The sequence below is a fragment of the Hemiscyllium ocellatum genome, chromosome 13, assembly GCF_020745735.1.
Source record: "Hemiscyllium ocellatum isolate sHemOce1 chromosome 13, sHemOce1.pat.X.cur, whole genome shotgun sequence".
NCBI classification, from domain to species: Eukaryota; Metazoa; Chordata; class Chondrichthyes; order Orectolobiformes; family Hemiscylliidae; genus Hemiscyllium; species Hemiscyllium ocellatum.
In genome coordinates, this window is record NC_083413.1 from 31,758,045 (window position 1) to 31,781,158 (window position 23,114).

The following is a 23,114-nucleotide window of genomic DNA, read 5'->3' on the forward strand; positions in this document are numbered from 1 at the left end:
CGTCCCCTATCAGCATTCCAGAAAGACCACTCCCTCCTTGACTCCCTCGTCAGATCCACACCCCCCACCAACCCAACCTCCACTCCCGGCATCTTCTCCTGCAACCGCAAGAAATGCAAAACTTGCGCCCACACCTCCCCCTTTATTTCCCTCCAAGGCCCCAAGGGATCCTTCCATATCCGCCACAAATTCACCTGCACCTCCACACACATCATTTACTGCATCCGCTGCACCTGAAGTAGCCTCTTCTATATTGGGGAGACAGGCCGCCTACTTGTGGAACATTTCAGAGAACACCTCTGGGACACCTGGACCAACCAACCCAACCATCCCGTGGCTCAACACTTCAACGCCCCCTCCCACTCCACCAAGGACATGCAGGTCCTTGGACTCCTCCATCGCCAGACCATAGCAACACAACGGCTAGAGGAAGAGCGCCTCATCTTCCGCCTAGGAACCCTCCAACCACAAGGGATGAACTCAGATTTCTCCAGTTTCCTCATTTCCCCTCCCCCCACCTTTTCTCAGTCCCAACCCTCAAACTCAGCACCACCTTCCTGACCTGCAATCTTCTTCCTGATCTCTCCGCCCCCGCCCCCACTCCAGCCTATCACCCTCACCTTGACCTCCTTCCACCTATCACATTTCCAATGCCCCTCCCCCAAGTCCCTCCTTTCTACCTTTTATCTTAGCCTGCTTGGCACACTTTCCTCATTGCTGAAGAAGGGCTCATGCCCGAAACGTCGGTTTTCCTGCTCCTTGGATGCTGCCAGACCTGCTGCGCTTTTCCAGCAACACATTTTCAGCTCTGATCTCCAGCATCTGTAGTCATCACTTTCTCCTAAATAGATTCAAAGGGTGATCAGCCACCCTGTTCTACCACTGATCCCTTTGGACATGTTGGACATATCAGTAAGCAGCCATTAGGGCAGCTGTTGGATTTAATGCCTTAACACATTCCTGGGAGAGAGGAAGTGTCGTGGTGTGGAGGTAAAGATCAGTAAAACCCAGTCCTACATATTCAAAAGTATTTTTATATATTCATTAAAATTCATCAAATAGTTTTATTTCAATCCTTTAAAACAAACTGTATTCTGCAACAAGAAAGGGACTGAATATATAATAAATTGATTCACCATGTTTACAAAGATGCTAGCATGTTGCAGATAATGCATTTCTTTGCACTTCAACAGGGCACCACAGAATTTCACATTTTTTTCTTCTTTTGTTCCACAGTATTAGTAACATTTGACAGAATTGGTACCAGCGTAATACTCATAAAATTCGATGAATAATGATAAACTCACCTTAAACATTTCAGGTCGAAATGAGACTGCAGAGGTTCTTTATGGAATTGTGTAAAGAGATTCTAACTTGAGTCAAGAGGTGACATTATCTGTGATGTGCTCAGCACAATTTATAGTTTCATACAACAATCATCAATGAGAAATTTTCATTTTAACTTAGAAATCAGAAAAAAAAAGCTAGCATTGGGTTATTGTGAAGAGATTTTGTTGTAATGATTTTTTTTTGAATGACCATGATGGAGTTTAGAGATTTCTTTCTCCCAGTTTTGCTTAATCTCTGAAAATCTTTGCTTTACATCACTTAATAGAATCCATGCAAGTGTATCACAAGCACAATTTGGGTTTGGATTTACGGTAGGAGGGGGATTCCCTGGGTCCCTTCCGGTTCACCAAAATACCCTCAATGCAATGATTTATGCCTCTGCAAACCGACTGCAGTCAGCCATCACAATTGCAAAGTATTCCTTAATAACGCACTACCTCAGTGAATCATGACAGAATACACTATATGAAGGTGGACTATGTCTCCACATGTGGCTATGTGGTGGTCACCTCTACCAATTTTGTCATGTACAGATGCATCCATAATGGGTAGATTAGTGAATGCAAAGAAGTTTTTTTCTCATTTTGTTAACCCCTCACCAACGACAGTAGCAGTTATGTCCATTAGGACACAGCCAACCAGGTCAGTAGAGGTGCTATCACACCACTCTTTATGATGGCCACTGAATTACACCCTCTATGTTTCTTCAAAACAGTGTCCAATATGGAGCAGTACTGATTCATCAGCTGATAGGTGAGAGGAACATTAGTGGACATTAAGTGGTAATCTACAGCTAGTGTTTGTTTCCATGTTTGAGCTGATATCTTGAAATTTCGTAGGTCCAGAATCAGCATTGAGGACTCCCAAGGTTAACCCCTCTTGTCTCCATACCACCTTGCTGCTACTCTAATAGGTCTATCCTGTCAGTGGGATAGGACATAGCGAGAGAAGGTGAATGTGGAATCTTCCTATTCCCAATGTTCCTATACACAAGCTTGTTACAATGTTTTAAATTAAAATCACATCGCAATTGCATAACTTGAAGCCTTGTATTAGTCTGCTACAGTTCCTCTGTGCTATCTATTCATGCTCTACATCATCCACAAAATTATAGTCAAAATGTTTTTCTCTCAGTTGTATTTTATTCTACAACCTGGACATGTACATTTCTTTTAATTCCTTCTAAGCCTGACTGTCCCCTTTACCTCCACCCCATGTTAACTCACCTTTACCTTCATCTACATCTCTTTTACTTCACAAGAAATGTTTTGACAATTACTGGTTGCATATGAAATATGCGATTTGAACACAGAGATGACCAAAAGTTAATGAAGTAGGGATTCTTTATTTCATTGGCATCAGGTCATTTCATTACAAACACAAAGGGAAATTAAGAATAAACAAGATATTATTTATACTATGTACTTGGAATGGCTGCTTGTGGCACTTTGGACTGAGGAATTCCTACATTGCCTGCTCTCCTTCCTAGCAGCCATTTCCCCACCACCGCCAAAGACATTATTTCTTTCTAATGAAAATCAATTTGATTGCTCCAGCTGCCCTCCCTCAATATCATCACGTACTAGTGGTGGTCCCAGAGAAATGCTCAGAATCCTTGCTCAATACCCTCCAGAACAATTGTCACCCAGTGCTAGAGATCCTGTTACAGATGGGTCTAGTACAATCATTCACAAAACTATAGCATGGAGAATTCAATACCATTTGACTAATAATCATGAGATCATCTTGGATGCCCAACATTTGGCCATTTATTTTTATAGTTTGGAATCATATACATTTTTAAGTTGGGGTAATTTTCTGATCATATTCACAATTTTCAATATTTGGAGTACATCTTGAAATTTCAATCATATATCACACAAGCAAGTTGCCAATATAAATCCTCAATGCAAGTGTTAATTCAAGAAATTATCTCTGATATCAACAAATAGACTGTGATGATTACTATTAAAGCCTTTGTGAACTGATTTTACAATATTTTTAGAAAATCAAATTTAAAACCTGTGTCATATATATGCTTTGGCCTAGAGTTTAAACAGTCCAAGTATTAGCAAGTGAATGTTAACTCCAAGAACCAATGCAAGATCACCGCGGATTTCTTTAATACTAATTTTAAGATCATCAATCAGTTGCCTCTGTCACTTCTCTCATTACTTTAGCCCACTGAGCCAAACTTGCTCTAAGGCTCCCCACTGGCCTGGCTCTGAACTTGTTCCTTTCTTTGATTTCTCTCCTATCTCTCCATAGGCCCTTGCTAAATTATCCTTGTCCAGAAAACACACATCCTGTTTTTGATCCTATTCCAAAACTGCTAAATAATCAATTTTCCTAACTGGCTTCCATGTTAACTGATATGGTGAGCCTTTCTCTACTTGGACCTTCTCCACATTCTCGGTGTCCCTTGACAATATCTTCAAAAACATAATGTCACTTTCCACATAATTGTTAAAGACACTCAGCTTTAACTTATTAGCACCTCTCTCGACTCTCCACTCTACCTGGTCAGACTGGTTCTCCTACATTCAGAAGTACAGGAGTAGAACATTTCCCCAATTTATTCTTGGAACCATTGTAGGAATTGCTTTTGGTCTGCACCACAAAACTGTTTCCTGGTCAAAGGCTCCCTTGCAATACTCTGTGACAGAACCTGATTGTTTGCAAATTTGGTACATTTAAACCCTGAGATGTACTTTTATATCATGGATCTGTCCCATTACCAAGATAGCCTCTTCCTACCTCTGTAACATCACCTATATTTGCCACTGCAACTGCTCATTTGCTATTTAGACCCTCAGCCATGAAAAGAAATTCAACATAACACCACGAGTGCAATATAACTCGATTATAAATGCAATTTTATACAATATACATTGAAATTTCCACTGATATTAATCAATCAGAAAATATAGATAGTACATTTGAGTATTCCAACACGTTTTTGTCTGGTCTGTTACATTCTAACCTGGAGGTTGTCCAAAACTCTATTGTTGATATCATAATTTGCATCAAATTCCATCCATCAGCACCAGTAGTGCTCAATAGCCTACATTGTCTCCTGATTAAACTATACCTCAATTTTACAGCTCTCATGCTTATTTTGAAATCTCTCTTCTGGACCTATCTCTCCAATCACCTCTATCTACAAACTTCCAGGTTAGCTGCACTGTAAGGCATTTTATCATTCTGATGTTATTTTTGTGGCGTAGGATGTTTTCTGTATAATTCTGTCAAGTCATGATGAAAAGCATTTTAGTATATGTCTCTATAATTTGTCTTGTAATTGAACTCAGAAATGAACTTACAGAAGGTTCTGAAGAAGAGTCACTGGACCTGAAACATTAACTCTGTTTTCTCTCTATAGATATTGTCAGAAGTGGTGAGGTTTTCCAGCAATTTATGTTTTTATGTGCATATGCTACGATTTGGTTTGCTAATAAAGAGTAACCACACTCTGTGGAAACTGCCATCTTGGTTGTGCTTTGTGTCACTGATACCAAAGTATGAGGTAAAGGACTATGGAAGACAAGGACGCCCTGATTGATTTATAACACTCCTCTCATTCTCTTAACCATCCCCGACTTTAATTGCTGCACCATTGAGTGCCATGTTACCTTGGTCTGAAACTCTGGAAATTCTCTCTTGAAAAGTCTATTACTCTTTCCTCCTTTGAAACACTCCTTAAAACATCGCTGTTTTTGGTCATCTGCCGTAACATCTGGTTATGTGGCTTGGTATTATATTTGTTTGCTAATTCCTCGGTGAAGGGCCTTGGGGAATTTTTTAAAAATTAAAAGTGATATATGAAGATTAATAAGTGTATCTACCAATGAAACAGAGGCAAAAGCACTTTCAGCAAGATTATAGAAAAAGGCATTTCAATTCCTATCATCTAATCAGTTTGGTTTCAAATAAATTGAAAATAAAAACGACTCACCGATCTATAATAACAATTTTACAATAAAATAATTTGACAATGCATTTACAAGTCTTCCTGAGTAGCTGTACTAACATTACTTATCACAGCTTTTAAATATTCTGGTATTAGTTTTATTTAACAATACGCCCTGCTTTAAGTTGTTAAAGTGTCTAACTATGGAAATGTTAATGTGGTTGAATGGAATTCCCAATTATATTAATAATCAGCAATAACTTAAGCAGAGATGGTAGAGATCTTAGAGGAGTCAACTGTAAAACTTAAGTTCAATAATACAATAATGAAACATTCTTTTCCCACTTGTGATCACATCGCTGTGGTTCAAAGTGCGATGTGGTAAAATACGGCATAAATTGCAGATTTCACTCATCTCTTCCTTTCTGTCATTGCTGAAAAGAAATTCAACATAACACCATGAGTGCAATATAACTCTATTGGAAATGTAATTTTATACAATGTAAATTAAAAGTTCCATTGGTATTAATCAATCAGAAAATATACATAGTACATTTATCTACTCATTTGATATAAACAGTTTAGATAGCAAAGATTATAGGAAAGGAACCCCTTTGATTATAGTAATAATTCATTGATTGCCACACTTCTGATTGGTTGGCATGATGATCTGTTGGGCAGGGCCCCCTCTATTTGTGAGCTGACAATTGGTCCTTTAGGTATTTTAAAGCCCATGTGCGTCTAGTCAAACAATTTAATCATCATTGATGACTTCAATGCAAGAGTTGGTACAGATCACTTGGCATAGGAAGTGGTCATCAGGAAAAAGCAGGATTACAAATTCTAAGGGCTTATGCCTGAAACGTTGATACTCCTGCTCCTCAAATGCTGCCTGACCTGCTGTGCTTTTCCAGCACCAAACTCTCGACTCTGATTGCCAGCATCTGCGGTCCTTACGTTCTCCTTACAAGCTCTAACGCTGAAGGTGATGTTTAAGCATGAGTTCTTAGTTACAGAGACAGTTTTCAGTCTCCCTAATCACAGCAATATGTTCTGTTCAATGCATTGGCAACTGGAATGATTACCACTTTATTATCACAGCTAAACATCGTGATATATCCCCTGGTTGCCCTGAGGCATGACATTCCAGAAGCATTGAGATAGCACCATGGTGGGGAGTAGGCCTTTGTTTAGGTTGCACAAGCAGTTGGCACCTGCATTCTCTGGGTCATCAATAGTCCACCAGGTCCTATGAGGCTTGGGCACATGCTGCCAGTGGTGTAATACCAGCTGCTGAGGGAGAAAGCCCTTAACTGACTATGAATTGACTAATTTGAGGATGTCAGTTGGTGCAATGATAAGCAAGCTACCCAGCATCCTCCCACAATCAAAAGTGGGGAAGAGGTATCATCAACTTCAATAGTGGCAGTTTCCCCAGTGTTAACAACCACTCCCCCTCCAAGACACACAGTATATGTTTAATGAGCTTCTTCTGTGCTGTTTCTAAATTGTTCTTATTAAATATAAAGTAAAAAATGATACATCTTAAAAGCGATCCTTTTCTGTAATAAAAACACTCTCCTTGAATGTTGTGGTTATTCTCTGTAGTCCCCAGGAATTTGCATTAAATCTAGGCAGAATGCCATTCCCAACATAAGGTGAAGTAAAATATATTTTCATAAAGCACTCAATCACTCAGTTATTGAGTTGTTTTTTTTAATAATACAGAAATACACATTTCATGAGTACTTTCTATGACATACCTGTTTTGTTATGGGCTAAAACCTGAAGATTTTGAAGAACGTTTTCTCTTACTTGTTGATTAGTTAAATCCACATCCTCACTGACGACGGTAAACCTTAAGATTACTTTGCGTTGTGCTGCAAATAATATGAAAAGAGATTAATAATACATAAGAACATAAGAACTAGAAGCAGGGGTAGGCCAGCTGGCCCTCAAGCCTGCTCCACCATTCAATAAAATCAAGGCTGATCTTTTAGTGGCCTCAGCTCCAATCACCTGTCCTCTCAACGTAACACTTAATTCCTATACTGTTCAAAAAATTATCTATCTTAGTTTTAGCAACATTTACTGAGGAAGCCTCAACTACTTCACTGGGCAGGGAATTCCATAAGTTCACAACCTCCTGGATAAAGAATTTCCTTCTCAATTCAGTCCTAAATCTTCCTCCCTTAATTTTGAGGTTATGCCCCCTTGTCCTAGTTTCACCCACCAGTGGAAACATCCGCTCTACTTCTATCTTATCTATTCACTTCATAATTTCATGTGTTTCTATAAGATATCCCCTCATTTTTCTGAATTCCATTGAATTCCAGTCTACTCAGTCTCTCCTCAAAAGCCACCCACTTCAATTCCAGAATCAACCTAGTGAACCTCCTCTGCAACCCCTTAGTGCCAACACACTTTACTTTCTCAAGTAAAGAGAACAAAATTATACACAGAACTCCAGATGTGGCCTCACCAACACCCTGTACAGCTGCAACATAACCTCTCTGCTTTTAAACTCAATCCCTTTAGCAATGAAGGATAAAATTCCATTTGTCTTCTTAATTACATGTTGTAGCTACAGACCAACTCTCTATGATTCATGCACAAGGACACCCAGGTCCCTCTGTGTAGCAGCATGCTGCAACTTTTTACCATTCACGTAATAATCCTTTTTACTGTTATTCCTACCAAAATGGATGACTGCACATTTATTAACACAGTATTCTGTCTGCCAGAACTTTTCCCACTCACTTTAACTATCTATGTCCCTTTGCAAAGTTTCACAGTCATCTGCACTTTGATCCACCACTCATCTCAGTGCCATCTGCAAACTTTGACACACTACACATGGTCCCCAATTCCAAATCATCTAAATTGTGAATGATTGCAGTTCCAACATGAATCCCTGAGGCACACCACTAGTTACTGATTGCCAACCAGAAAAGCACTCATTTATCTCCACTCATTGCTTCCTGTTAGTTAACCAATCCTCTATCCATGTTAATACATTGCCCACAACACCTTGCATCTTTATCTTATGCAGCAGCCTTTTGTGCAGCACCTTGTCAAATGCCTTTTGGAAATCTAGATACAACACATCTACTGGGTCCCTGTTAATGACTGAGGCAAACTTTTGTCAGGATGTTGATTTCAAGTATTTTAGTTCTCTGACCATGAGCTAGATTGAAGACAAGGTATTACAACACTGTACAAAACGTAATGGTCATCATGGTGAATGTAAGTCTGGTTATCTTTGTATAAATGACAGCAAAAAACATATTAGAACCCTGTAATAAAAACAGCAAATGGACATGATGTGCTGAATAAGCTTCTTCTGTGGTTGTGATAACTCTAGCCTCGAGCATCCTTATCATTGGCAACAATGCTGGAATTTGGTAGGGACTCACAAGTCCCTCTCTTATTTTCACAGGGGCTGGTCCATGGTTCATGTGTGCACAGCTTCCACATGCAACTGGTCCTTTAAATTACTAACCACCTTCACAGAAATATGCCATTGGAGTCCCTGGAGTCTGGAACCCGGACTGGACTGATTTGACCAGGTAAGGGCAAGTCCATTCTCAGTGCATTGCTTTTGGATAGCCAGGCTATCCTTTGGCAGCTGAGGTTCCCTTGTCAATTTGAAGCTTGGGCTCATTGAATCTTGGAGAGAAAGATCCTTTGGGGAAGCAACCAATATCCTTTGGAGGCAAGATTATGGGGAAGGGTAGGGGGAGGGGCAGGTGCCCTTTGGGACAGTTAACTACAGAACAACTTAAATTATCCGAATGAGATGAGCGGGTAGTATTTTGTTCAGTTAACTGATTGTTCAGATAACTGATTGTTCAAATAACTGATTGTTCAGATAACTGAACTGAAATTAATAAGGGAAGCCATACTGGGACCTTGTTTGGCAAATCAGAAATTCAGATAACTGATGTTCGGATAACTGAGGTTGTCCTGTATAGAGAAGATTGTGTATAAGAATACATAATTACCTTGGTAATGTCTAACTTGTTAAGACCTGTCAATAAGAGTCAACAACTTTCTAACAGTCTCAAACTATCATTACAAAAGCAGATCAGAGGCAAATAACTCACCTCCTGAATCCCAAAACCTGTCCACTAGCTTCAAGGCAAAAGTCAAATGTGTAACAAAATACTCTCCCATTGCCTGTATGCAAAACAGCTCCAATTATATTAGATTCTTAATTGCAGATTTTTAAAAATTGAATTCAAATTCCAGCACATGCAGTGATGGGATTCGAACCTAGTCCCCAGGACATTACTTGGGTCTCTGGATTAATATTCCAATGATGTTACTCTGCCAAGCCCTCTTCAGATGATTCTTGAATCCAGGTCTGCATATAAAGCTCCCATTGTCTTGGTACAGATTTTTTAATAGCTTGATGTGTTGATTGTATATTCATCGATGTCTCAGAAAAATGTGCAATGATTTCTTGTTTACTTTTGCTCAACATTAGATAATACATTGGCAATTTAAGTAGCATTGCTACAAGGCTTGCTCAGGACTCCCTCATCTTAACACCCACTATAAATTGATAGCAATATTTTTAGTGATGTCTTTCTATTAAATATAAAAACGCTTACTAGAAAATAAGAACTAACAGCAAGAGTAGGTAATTCAGTCCCTCGATCCTGTTCACCATTTAATACAGTCATGGTTGAGCTCATCTTGGCCTCAACTCCACTTTCCTGCCCACTCTCTATATCCCTTCAATCTATCACTAATTAAAACTCTGCCTACCTCCTGTTTAAATTTAATAAATGTCCTGGCGTTCACCCCATTCTTAGATCATGAATTCCACCCTTTGAGAGAAGTAATTTCTCCTCATTTCTATTTTGGATCTTCCACCCCCTCATGTAAAACAATGACCCCTCATTCGAGATTGTCCTGCAAAGGCAAACACCCACTCTCTGTCTACTTTGTCAATCCATTTTATCATCTTGTATACCTCAATTAGATAGAGGTAGACAGTCATAGATATGTACAGCATGGAAACAGACTCTTCAGTCCAACTCATCGATGCCAGCCAGATATCTTAAATTAATCTAGCTCCATTTAACAAGATTTGGCCCATATTCCTCTAAACCCTTTCTATTCATTTACCCATCCAAATGCCTTTTAAATGCTGTAATTGTGCCAGCCTCCACCACTTCCTCCAGCAGCTCATTCCATACATCCACCACTCTCTGTGTGAAAAAACTGCCCCTTTAAGAGCCTTTTAAATCTTTCTCCTCTAACCCTAAACCTTTGCTCTGTAGTTCTGGACTTTCCTACTCCAGGGAAAAGATCTTGGCTGTATACTATACCATGCCCCTCATGATTTTGTAAACCTCTATAAAGTCACTCTTCAGATTCTGACACTTCAAGGAAAACAGCCCCAGCCTATTCTGGAGCTCAAATCCTCCAACCCTGGCAACAACAAACTTGTAATTTTTTCTTTAACCTTTTCAAGCTTCACAACATTGTTCCTATAGCAGGGAGATCAGAATTGCACGCAATGTTCCAAAGTGGCCAAACCAATGTCCTGTACATGACTTCCCAACTCCTATACTCAATGCACTGGCCGATAAAGGCAAGTATGCCAAACATCTTCTTCAGTATACTGTCTACCTTGGACTCCTTTTTCAAAGTCTGTTTGTTCAGCAACACTCTCTAGAACCTTATCATTAAATGTATATGTCCTGCCCTGATTTGCCTTTCCAAAATACAGCACCTCACATTTATCTAAATTAAAATCCATCTGCCACTCCTTGGCTCATTGGCCCATCTGATCAAGGTCCCATTATATGCTGAGGTAACTTGTTCACTGTCCACTAAACCTCCAATTTTAGTATCATCAGCAAACTTACTAACAATCCTTCCTCTTATCCTTTAAAACTCTCATGAGTATAGGGCTAAGCTACTCAATCTCTTGTCATAAGATAAGCCTTTCATCCCTGGCATTAACTGAGTGAATCTTCCTTGAAATGTCTCCTACCTCCTTCCTCAAACAAGGGAACCAAATCTGTATGCAATACTTTAGATGCAGACTCACAATGCATTGTACAGTATGTTGTAGCAACACTTCTCAACTTTTATGCTTCATTCCTTCAGCAATAGAGGCCAAAAATCCATTTTTCCTTCCTTATTAGCCTCTGTACCCATCGATATTCCTTTGTGACTTGTATACGATGATACCAGATTGAGCTGCACCTAAGAATTTTGAAATTTCTCTTCATTTAGATTATAAGTTGCTATTTTATCCTTCTGACCAAGTGGATAACCTTACACTTATCGATGTCAAATTCCATCTGCTAAATATTAGCTCATTCATGTAATCTAACCATATCCTTTTCTTATTCATTTGTGGGATGTAGGCATCACAGGCTGAACAGTACTTATTGCCTGTCCTTAATTGCCCTTGATGAGGTGGTAGTGAGCAACCTTCTTAAACTGCTGCAGTCCAAGAAATTCATAAAGTTCTTACTTCTTCATTGTAACTTACTTTCATACCTATTTTAGTATCATCTGCAAATTTGGCTATAGTACATTCTATCCCTGCATTGAAATCATTAATCTAGATTGTAAATGATTGAAGTATGAGGACCAAGCCCCAGTGGCACCCCATTAGTTACAGTTTGCCAATCAGAAAAAAAACAATTATCCTGACTCTGCTTTCTATTGGTCAGCTTATCCTATCCAGCTAATGTAATAAGCCTAACCTTGCATCATCTTAATTTGTCTATTAACCTTTTGTGGGGTATCTTAATAAACACCTTCTGGAAGCTCGACATACTACTTCTACAAGATGTCCATCATCCACTTTGCTTGTTACATTCTTGAAAAAGTCACGCAAATTAGTCAAACGTAATTTAGCCTTCACAAAATCATGCTGACTCTGATGGAGCAGCACAATCAAACCCATTCCACTACTATGTCATTGTACATTTTCAATGGCTGATCAACTTAGTCTGCATATCCCTGGACACTATGGGCAATTTAGCACATCTTTGGACTGTGGGAGGAAATCCATGCAGACACAGGGAGAATATGCAAACTCCACACAGTCCTCACCCGGGAGTGGAATCAAACTCAGGTCCCTGCTACTGTGAGGTAGCAGTGCTAACCACTGAGCCATCATGTCATCCTGGCTACCATGGACCATGACAATATTCCAGCAATAGGAATGAAGATTTGTGCTCCAGAATTTGCGATTTCCCTGGTCAAGCTGTTCCAGTACAGTTAAAATACTGATATCTATCCGACAATGTGGAAAATTGCTCTGATATGTTCTAAACATGTAAAGTAGGACAAATCCAACATGGCCAATTACTGCCCCATCAGTCTATGACAATCTATCAGCCATGTTCGTTATACTACCAATGTTCTGTTAACATCCTCTATAAACTGACATCAATAACATTCAAAAACCTCCTATTAATTGCAAAATTCCTTTTCCCTTACTGTGGTAAAGAACCTTGGTGAAAATGACGATGATTTTGATTATTTTGCCCTCACTAACAGTTTTTCTCCCAAGTGATATGTCATCAGCATTGACACACGACATTTGAAAAAGTAGAAAACAGAATTACGAGCAGATCTTGAGAAGTGGTCTTCAGTAGCCAACTCTGCACCTCTACCTTACATCCTCACTTCAACAAAAAAGAAAAAAAATAACCTCTTAAAATGTCAGCACCATCACAAATTCATCATTTTCTCAGAACTCTGTAGTTTAACATCTTCTGTAAATTAACAACAAAATCTTTCTATTTAATGTAAACTATGGTTCTTCAAGCTTGACATAGAATTTTGATGCCATTGTTGTGATTGGCCATGACCAATGCATATGTCCATTTGTTTTCCAGTGCCATGTGATTATAATATTGATATGACCTTTGATGTTCTACATCTGCCTCTCTTACCTACAAGGAGAAAGTGAGGACTGCAGATGTTGGAGATCAGAGCTGAAAATGTGATGCTGGAAAAGCGCAGCAGGTCAGGCAGCATCCAAAGACCAGGAGAATTGACGTTTCGGGCATAAGCCTGCTATTCCTGAAGAAGGGCTCATGCCCGAAATGTCGATTCTCCTGGTCTTTGGATGCTGCCTGACCTGCTGCGCTTTTCCAGCAACACATTCTCTTACCTACAATGCTACAACTACCATTCAGACTGAACAACGGGATTGGTTAATGGCAAGTCAAGAGGTGACAAATAGACCGCTTTTTTCCGTATTGGTAATCATTTAAACCCATCACCAACTAACAATTTATATCATCCTTTCCAACTTGCATTCTGTTTTCAAAATAACTCAAATGTTCAAGGCCAGGGATTAGTTTTGAGAGAATTGGGTTCTTCATTCATAGGGAGCAATAAAGTTTTACCTTCCTGCTATCCATATTTATAGAGCATTGGCAGCTGTTGAATACAATGTTATTGCAATACATCAATGGCTGAATATTTGCGCGATTAAAGATTTACTTGCATCACAAAGGAAAATGATATGCATGTTGGTGCCAAATCCAGGGAGGTAATGATATAAGAATGGAATTGTCCATTGTGAATTTTTTTTTGACAGCACGTGTGTTGATTGCACATTCATCAATATCTGCAGAAAACTTACAATGCTTTCTCACTTACATCTCTTGATACGAGACAATACTTCAGAATCAATATCGCATGTTGACAGCATGTCATATTGAGTCTATTACGTTAATGACATCTGTAAGTTGTCAACAATACCTTTCATGAAATCCATCAGTTAAATATAAAATATGGTTTTGTGAAGTCTTTTTACCTATCTTGGAGCCAGTGGTCATGATTTTCACTATAGTGTCCTCACCAAAATACAGTATTCCTAGCTCAAGTCAGTAAATTTCAACATTGGTGAATTCAATGCTGAAAACTGAAAGACCTGCCTTTGAACAGAAGTTGACAAGACTTCACAATGAAGAACCATACATTTCTTTGTCACACTTGGTAACATTTTCTGCAACAAATTTCGCCAAACATCCCAAAGATACAGAAATTTCCAGTGAGAGGCTGATTATTTATTGCTCATATACACAAAATTCACTTGTTGCAATCATTTCAAAATTCATGTCATTGAGATTTATTGGGCAGAGGTAAATCTGAAGTCATTAATAGCACTGTGTCTCTGTGCATACCATCACAAAGTGAAGGCTTTGTCAAAATTGTCATGGGAGCAGAATATTACACTGTGAAGGTGATCATTTAGCTATTCAGGACAACTGGAGACTTTCAGTGAAACCATTTCAAATTTCAGGATACTGACATTTGTTAGTGTAGTGATTGGACATCAACCAGGTGGACCTCATGGAATATGAGTTCCCTGATTGGGGCTGTTATCCTGTCATGGACTATGTCAGATAGACAGATTGAGACAGCAAAATAATTAATTGGTCAGAATCTCTGTATTAAAATTGACCTACCATCACAAACAGAAGGATTTGTCAGGTTGATGCTGAAGCCAGGGAGGCAACTACATTTGAAGCTTCCAACAGAATTGATGCAGCTTTGTTGACAGTTGGCAACGTTGATTGCACATTCATCAATATCTGTAAAGTAATATCGAATAATCCCATTCTTAGTTTGAGCCATGTGACACCATTAAATGTAAACCTCAGTACATGCTCCTACATACCCTTCTGCAATCCATAACTTTAAATTCCTCTGTGATTCAACAGCTGGATATGTCCTGCTGTTTTTCTCACAAGTATACAGTATGGTCTTATAGTGCCATGGTGTTTGTATCAGGGACACTATCATTGTGTTTCTACATTTCCCTCTCTTATCGACAATGCACCAACTGAAATTTGATGAAGCAACAAGATTGGTTGATGGCAAGTTGACAGGTGCAATATACATGCATCCTTTCAAAGATAAGAACATGAGACCATAAGACATAGGAGTGGAAGTAATGCCATTCTGCCCATTGGATCCAATCCACCATTTAATCATGGCAGATGGGCATTTCAACTCCACTTACCCGCATTCTCCCCATAGCCCTTAGTTCCTTGCGTGATCTAGAATTGAATACATTTAATATCCCATCCTTCACTGCGCTCCATGGCAATGAATTCCACAGCCCACCACTCTCTGGCTGAATAAATGTCTCCTCTTTTCCAATCTAAATTGACCCCCTCTAATTCCAAGGTTGTACCCACAGGTCCTAGTCTCCCCACCCAAAGAAAACAACTTCCCAGCGTCCACTCTTTCTAAGCCATGCATTATCTTGTAAGTTTCTATTAACTCTCCCCACAATCTTCTAAACCCAAATGAATACAATCCCAGGATCCTCAGCTGTTCATCGTAGGTTCAGTCTACCATTCCTGGGATCATCCGCTGGACATGCTCCAGTGCCAGTATGTCCTTCCTGAGGTATGGAGCCCAAACTTGAACACAGTATTCCAAATGGGGCCGAACTAAAGCTTTATAAAGTCTCAGAAGCACATCTCTGCTTTTATATTCCAACCTTCTTGAGATAAATGACAATATTACATTTGCTTTCGTAATCATGGACTCAACCTGCGAGTTAACCTTTCGTGAATCCTGGACTAGCACTTTCAGATCCCTTTGTACTTTGGCTTTATGAATTTTCTCACCGTTTAGAAAATAGTTCATGCCTGTATTCTTTGTTCCAAAGTGCAAGACCTCGCATTTGCTCACGTTGAATTTCATCAGCCATTTTCCTGGACCACTCTCCTAAACTGTCTAAGTCTTTTTGCAGCCTCCCCACCTCCTCAGCACTACCTGCCTGTTCACCTAACTTCGTATCATCGGCAAACTTCACCAGAATGTCCTCGAACCTTCATGCAGATCATTAATATATAAAGTGAACAGCTGCGGCCCCAACTCTGAACCCTGCAGGCCACCACTTGTCACTGGCTGCCATTGCAGTGCCAATCATTTAAACCATCATGAGTGCTGATTTATTTACTCATTTATATATCATTTCCTGCTTTGAAAAAGGGAAGTAATTTTCATGTTAAGCTGGATAAAGCGCCCGTTTGTTTTGGTGCAGATTCTATGACAGCTTCATGTGTGTTGCACATTCAATGATGTCTGCAGAAAAAAAATGAGCATTGCTTCCTCGCTGACTTTGCTTGACCTTAGATGGATCATGACAACCTATCACACATATTGACTACACTTTCTGTCAATATACTCTGTAAATTGACGACAATAGCTTGCGAAAAACATTCTCTAAATTTAGTACTTGTTTTCCTTTAGTGTGATAAAGAATATTTTTGAACATGGACACGAGAAAGACATGAAGATTTGGGAACTTGGGGAAGTTAATGGTCATATCTTGGGGACAGTCCACATCACAATAGAAGAGGTGTTGGATGTATTAGAATGGATGAAGTTGGATAAATTTCCTACCAGATCAGACCAGATATGTACAAGAACACTGCAACAGTCTAGAGAAGATATTGCTGAGGCCTGGCTGATATTTTGGCATCATCGTTAGCAACAGTTGAGGTCTGGGAAGACTGCAGGGTAGCAAATGTTATACGCTTATTCAAGAAGGGTTGCATAATAAAAAACATGGAAACCAAATACCATAAGTCTAACTTCTGTTGTAAGTATGTTACTTGAGATGATACTGAGAGTTAAGGTATACGTGCATATGTAAAGTCAGGGTTTCATTAGCAACAGTCAGCATGGATTAATATGTGGGAGATCATGCCTCACAAATTATTGGAGTTCTTTGATGAGGTGACCAGGAATGTTGACAAGGGAAGGGTAGACATAGTCTATATGGATTTCAGTAAAGCCTTTGATAAGGTTCCACATGGAAGGTTTGATAGCATGGAATCCAGATGGAGCTGGAAAATTGGATACACAATTGGCTTGATGGTAGGAAGCAGAGTGCAAAAGTGGAAAGATGCTTGTCAAACCAGAGGCCTTTGCAGAGTGGAGTGCCTCAGGGATCGGTGATGGGCCCATTGCTGTTTGTTATCGATATTAATGATTTGGATGAGAACAGACAAGGCATGCTTAGTAAGTTTGCAGATAACATTAAAACAGGAGGTATCATGCACAGTGAGGAATGTTGTCAGAAATGACAGCTGGACCTTGATCAGCTGGGGATGTGGGCCTAGAAATGGCAAATGGAATTTAATGTAGATAAGAGTGAGGTCGTGCATTTTAGAAAGTCAAATCAAGGTAGGTGTTTCATGCTGAATGGTAGAGCCTTACGGGGTGTAGTGAAACAGAGAGCTCTTGGAGTTCAGGTGCATTCTCTGAAAGTGGAGTCACAGGTAGCTAGGGCAGTGAAGAAAGCTTGTGGCACATTGGCCTTCATCAGTCAGGGCATTGAGCATAGAAGTTGAGAAGTTATATTGCAGTTGTACAGGACGTTGTTGAGGCCAGATGTGGAATATTATGTTCAATTTTGTCACCTTGCTATTGGAAAGATATTATTAAAGTGGTAAGAATGCAGAAGAATTTTGCAAGAATGTTACCAGGATTCAACAGTCTGAGTTATAGGGAGAGGTTGGACAAAATATGACATTTTTCTTCGGCGTACAGAAGAATGGGGGGGGGTGGATTTTATGGAAGTATATAAGAACAAGAGAGGCATGGATCGGATAAATGCATTCAGCCATGTTCCCAGAGTTGGAGAATCACTGATTAGAGAGCACTGGGTTAAGGTGAGAAGGGAAGAATAAAAGGGAATCTGGTGGGCAATGTTTGCACACAGAGGGCGTAATGCACATGGAATCAGTTGTTAGCGGAAGTGGTTGAGGTGGGTACATTAACAACATTTAAAAGGCATTTGGACAAATACATGGATAGTAAACATGGCCAAGTTCAGGGAAGTGGGGTTAGAATTGATGAACATTTTGGTCAGCATGGACCAGTTTGGGATAAATAGCCTCTCCTCATGCTGTAGGATCTATGGCTCTATGAATTTAATCAGTGCGTTCTCACTAACACACTACATCCTCCCCCAGGTGAAGTGATAAAGAACGAAACTGACCTTTGCTAAGAAAATGAGAAGTCCTCAAAATGTATAACATTGCATTGTTTTACCACAACTGGTGCCACAATACTGCCATGAAATTGTCTACAAACCACTAATATATTGATTTTTTTATTCATACGAATCAATGGAGACCATTTCAAATTGAATGACATTGAAATATGTTCTGTAATTATTAGTCGCATAATATTTTGATGTATAAAACTATCCTACCTTCACAACGTGAAGTGTTTGTTGCGTTGATGCTGTACCCAGGAAAGCAACTGCATGTGAAGCTTCCAATTGTATTATTGCAGACTTGTTCACAATTCGATGTGTCGGTTGCACATTCATCTATATCTACAGAAAAAAGTGCAACATTTCACTAGTCATTTCGATCAACATTGGACCATCATTGAAAATGTATATCGCATGATTTCATCACTTTCTTAGGACGTTGTCCTGTAAACATCTTTTGCAAATTGACAACAATATCTTGTGAGGGTTTTCCATAAAACATAAACAATCGTCCTTCAAGCTTGACTCAGAATTTTGGTGCCGTTAGACTTGATTAGCCATGAGCACCTGCAAACCTCCATTTCGTTTCCTCACAAATCCATCACATACCCATATGTTATCGTGCCATTATATGAGTGGCATTATCCTTGATTTTCTAAATTTTCCTCAAAATGTCTCCATTTTGACAAAGCAGTGAGGAGAGAAGGTGGAGTGAAGCGAGGGCTGCTGGGAAGGGTAAGTTTTCCCCCTTAAAAAGGGACTTACCTCGGGAGCCAGGCGTCCATTTTGACAGAGAGGTGAGGAGAGAAGGTGGAATGAAACGAGGGCTGCCGGGAAGGTAAGGGCTTAATTTATATTTGGGCAGTGGCTAAACCCGAGATACTACACATGTATAATCTCCCTCCCGCCCCCTCCCTCCTCTAACCGGAAGAAAAGACTCTATAAGGTGAGGCTTTTATTTTTTTCTTTGACTTTCTTTTTCATATATTTAAGTGCATTGTTTGGTTTTAGTTCGTTCATATAAAGCTAAGCTTACAATAGCAGGGGACCTCAGACCCTGGCATATGCCTCTTGCTTGACATGGGAACTTAGGAACTTGTCTAACGTTCATGACTCTTACACTTGCAAAACGTGTGTACAGCTGTAGCTCTTGTTTGACCACATGATTGTTCTAGAGCTGCGGATGGACTCACTGTGGAGCATCCACGATGCTGAGGAGGTCGTGGATAGCACACTTAGTGAACTGCTCACACCGCAGGTTAGAATTGCTCAGGGAGACAGTGAATGGGTGACCAAAAGACATAAAAAGAGTAGGAAGGCAGTGCAGGTGTCCTGTGCGGTCATCTCCCTCCAAAACAGGTACACCATTTTGTTGGGGGAGATGGCTCACCAGGAGAGGGCAGCAGTTGTCAAGATCATGGCACCGTGGAGGGCACTGCTGTTCAAAAGGGCAGGAAAAAGACTCGTAGGGCCATAGTCATAGGGGATTCTATTGTGAGGGGAGTAGATAGGTGGTTCTGTGGCCGAAAAAGGGACTCCCCGGTGGTATGTTGCCTCCCAGGTGCTTGGGTCAAGGATGTCACCGATCGGCTGCAGAGCATTCTTAAATGGGAGGGTGAACAGCCAGTTGTCTTGATGCATATAGGCACCAACGATGTAAGTAGAAAATGAGATGAGGTCCCGAAAGAAGAATTCAGGGAGCTGGGAGAGAAATTAAGAGAAGGACCTCAAAGGTAGTGATCTCGGGATTACTACCAGTGCAACGTGCGAGCCAGCGTAGAAATGAAAAAAATAGGCAGGATGAACACATGGCTTGAGAGATGGTGGAAGAGGGAGGGGTTCAGATTTGTTGGACATTGGAACCGGTTCTGGGAAAGGTGAAACTATTACAAAATGGACAGTCTACATGTGAACCAGACCAGAACCAATGTCCTCGGGGGAGTTTTTGCTACTGCTGTTGGGGAGGTTTTAAACTAATGTGGCAGGGGACTGGGAACCAGAAGAGAAAACAAGTAGGCAGCGAGGTGGAGACTGGAGATTGTAAGAATCACAAAGATAGCATTAATAAAGGGAAGAATAGGCAGAGAGCGAATAAGCGCAAAAGAACTGGTGGCCTGAAATGCATCTACTTTATACAAGGAGTACAGTGTGTAAGGCAGATGAATTTAGGGCTTGGATTGGTGCCTGGGAGTATGACGTTATTGCGATCACAGAGACTTGGTTGAAGGAAGGGCATGATGAATTGCAATTAAATGTTCCAGGAAATAGAAACTTCAGACAGGACAGGGAGAGAAGTAAAAGGGGGTGTGGAGTTGCTGGTCAAGCACGATATCACGGCTGTGTTAAAGGAGGACACTATGGAGGGCTTGGGTAGTGAGGCATTATGGGTGGAGCTGAGGAATAAGAAGAGTGCAGTTACATTGTTGGGGCTGTATTACAGGTCTCCCAACAGTGAGCCTGAGGTAGAAGAACAAATAGGTAAACAGATTATGGAAAGATGTAAAGGCAATAGAGTAGTGGTGATGGGAGACTTTAATTTTCCCAACATTGACTGGGATACACTTAGAGTCAGAGGTCTGGATGGGGTAGAATTTGTAAAAAGCGTCCAGAAGAGTTTTCTAGAGCAGTACGTCAATAGTCTGATGAGGGAAGGGGCCAGTGTGGACCTGGTACTGGGGAACGAGCCAGGACAGGTGGTAGAAGGTGCGGTGGGGATTTATTTGGGAACAGTGATCACAATTCTGTAAGATTTAGAATACTAGGATAAAGATGAGAGTGGTCCTCGGGGAAGAGTACTAAACTGGGCCAAGGCCAATTATATAAAAATTAGGCAGGAGCTGGGAAATGTGGATTGGACACAGCTATTTGAAGGGAAGTCCACATTTGAGATGTAGGAGGCTTTCAAAGATAGGTTAAAGATAGTGCAGGATAGGCATGTCCTGTTAAAGACAAAGGATAGGAAGGGCAAGATTTGTGAACTGTGGATGACAGGAGAAATTGTACAACTAGCCAAGAGGAAAAGGGAAGCGTACATAAGGTCTAGGCAGCTAAGAACAGAATGGGACCTGGAAGAATATCGGAAGAGTAGGACAAGTCTTAAATGAGGAATCAAGCAGGCTAAAAGGGGTCATGAAATAGCTTTAGCAAGCAGAATTAAGGAGAATCCCAAAGCGTTTTATTCTTAAATAAGAAGCAAGCAGGTAACTAGAGAAAGGATTGGTCCACTAAAGGATAACGAAGGAAGGCTGTGTGTCGAACCTGAAAGAATGGGTGAGATTCTGAATGATTACTTTGCATCAGTGTTCACTGAGGAGAGGAACATGATGAATGTTGAGATTAGAGATAGAAGTTTGATTAGGCTGGAACATGTTGACTTAAGTAGGGAAGATGTGTTGGGTAGGAATATGTGTTGGGTAGGCTAGAGGTTATTAAGGTGGACACATCCCCAGGACAAGAAGGGATCTATTCCAAGTTGCTGAGGGAGGGTAGAGAGAAATAGCTGGGGCACTGACGGATATCTTTGTGGCATCCTTAAATACAGGTGAGGTGCCAGAGGACTGGAGGGTTGCTCATGTTGTCCCCCTGTACAAGAAGGGTAGGAGGGATATTCCGGATAACTACAGGCCAGTGAGTCTGATGTCAGTGGTGGGAAAGTTGTTGGAGAAGGTGCTCAGGGATAGGGTCTATTTATATTTAGAAAAGAATGGGCTTATCAGGGATAGACAACATGCTTTTGTCTGGAGGAGATAGTGCCTTACCAACTTAATAGAGTTTTTCGAGGAAGTGATCAAGTTGATTGATGAAGGAAGGGCTGTTGATGTCATATACATGGATTTTAGTAAGGCATTTGATAATATTTCCCATTGTAGACTAATGGAGAAAGTGAAGCCACATGGTGTGCAGGGTGTTCTAGCTAGGTGGATAAAGAACTGGTTGAGCAACAGGAGACAGAGAGTTGTAGTTGAAGGGAGTTTCTTGAAATGGAGAAAGGTGACCAGTGGTGTTCCACAGGGGTCAGTGTTGGGGCCACTGTTGTTTGTAATATACATAAATGATCTGGAAGAGGGCACTGTTGGTATGATCAACAAGTTTGCAGATGACACGAAGATTGGTGGAGTAACAGAAAGCATAAGGGACTGTCAGGGAATACAGGAGGATATAGATAGACTGGAGAGTTGAGCGGAAAAGTGGCAGATGGTTTTCAATTCAAAAAAATGTGAGGTGATGCATTTAGGTAAGAGTAATTCTGGAGTGAATTATACAATGAACAGAAGAGCCTTGGGAAAAGTTGATGGGCAGAGAGATCTGGGAGTGCAGGTCCATTGTACCCTGAAGGTTGCTGTACAGTGGATAGAGTGGTCAAGAAGACATGTGGTATGCTTGCCTTCATCGGACGGGGTATTGAGTATAAGAGCTGACGAGACATGTTAAAATTGTACAGGACATTGGTTCAGCTGCATTTGGAATACTGTGTATAATTCTGGTCGCCACATTATCAAAAGGATGTGGATGCTTTGTAGAGGGTGCAGAGAAGATTTACGAGGATGTTGCCTGGTCTGGAGGGTGCTAACAATGAAGAGAGGTTGAGTAGGTTAGGTTTATTTTCATTAGAAAAAAGGAGATTGAGGGGGGACCTGACTGAGATTTACAAAATCATGAAGGGTATAGACAGGGTGGATAGAGACAAGCTTTTTCCCCAGGGTGAAGGATTTAATTATGAGAGGTCATGCCTTCAAGGTGAGAGATGGAAAGTTTAAGAGGGATACACATGGCAAGTACTTCACACAGAGGGTGGTGGGTGCCTGGAGCACGTTGCCAGCAGAGGTGGTAGAGGCA

The 23,114-nt window shown here is 40.5% G+C and overlaps 1 protein-coding gene across 1 annotated transcript in view; it reads right to left on the minus strand.

Annotated features, from left to right (window-relative positions):
* Positions 1–4,209: 4,209 nt before the first annotated feature.
* The window catches only part of LOC132821729 (fibrillin-1-like), a gene marked incomplete at its 5' end in the record, with an annotated part of 55,951 nt that continues 37,046 nt past the window's right edge, over positions 4,210–23,114 (minus strand). Inside the window, 4 exons of the mRNA XM_060834437.1 lie at positions 4,210–5,694; positions 7,024–7,140; positions 14,722–14,847; positions 18,495–18,620. Coding sequence (XP_060690420.1) covers positions 5,672–5,694; positions 7,024–7,140; positions 14,722–14,847; positions 18,495–18,620 — 392 coding nt within the window. The remainder of the gene's footprint in view (positions 5,695–7,023; positions 7,141–14,721; positions 14,848–18,494; positions 18,621–23,114) is intronic.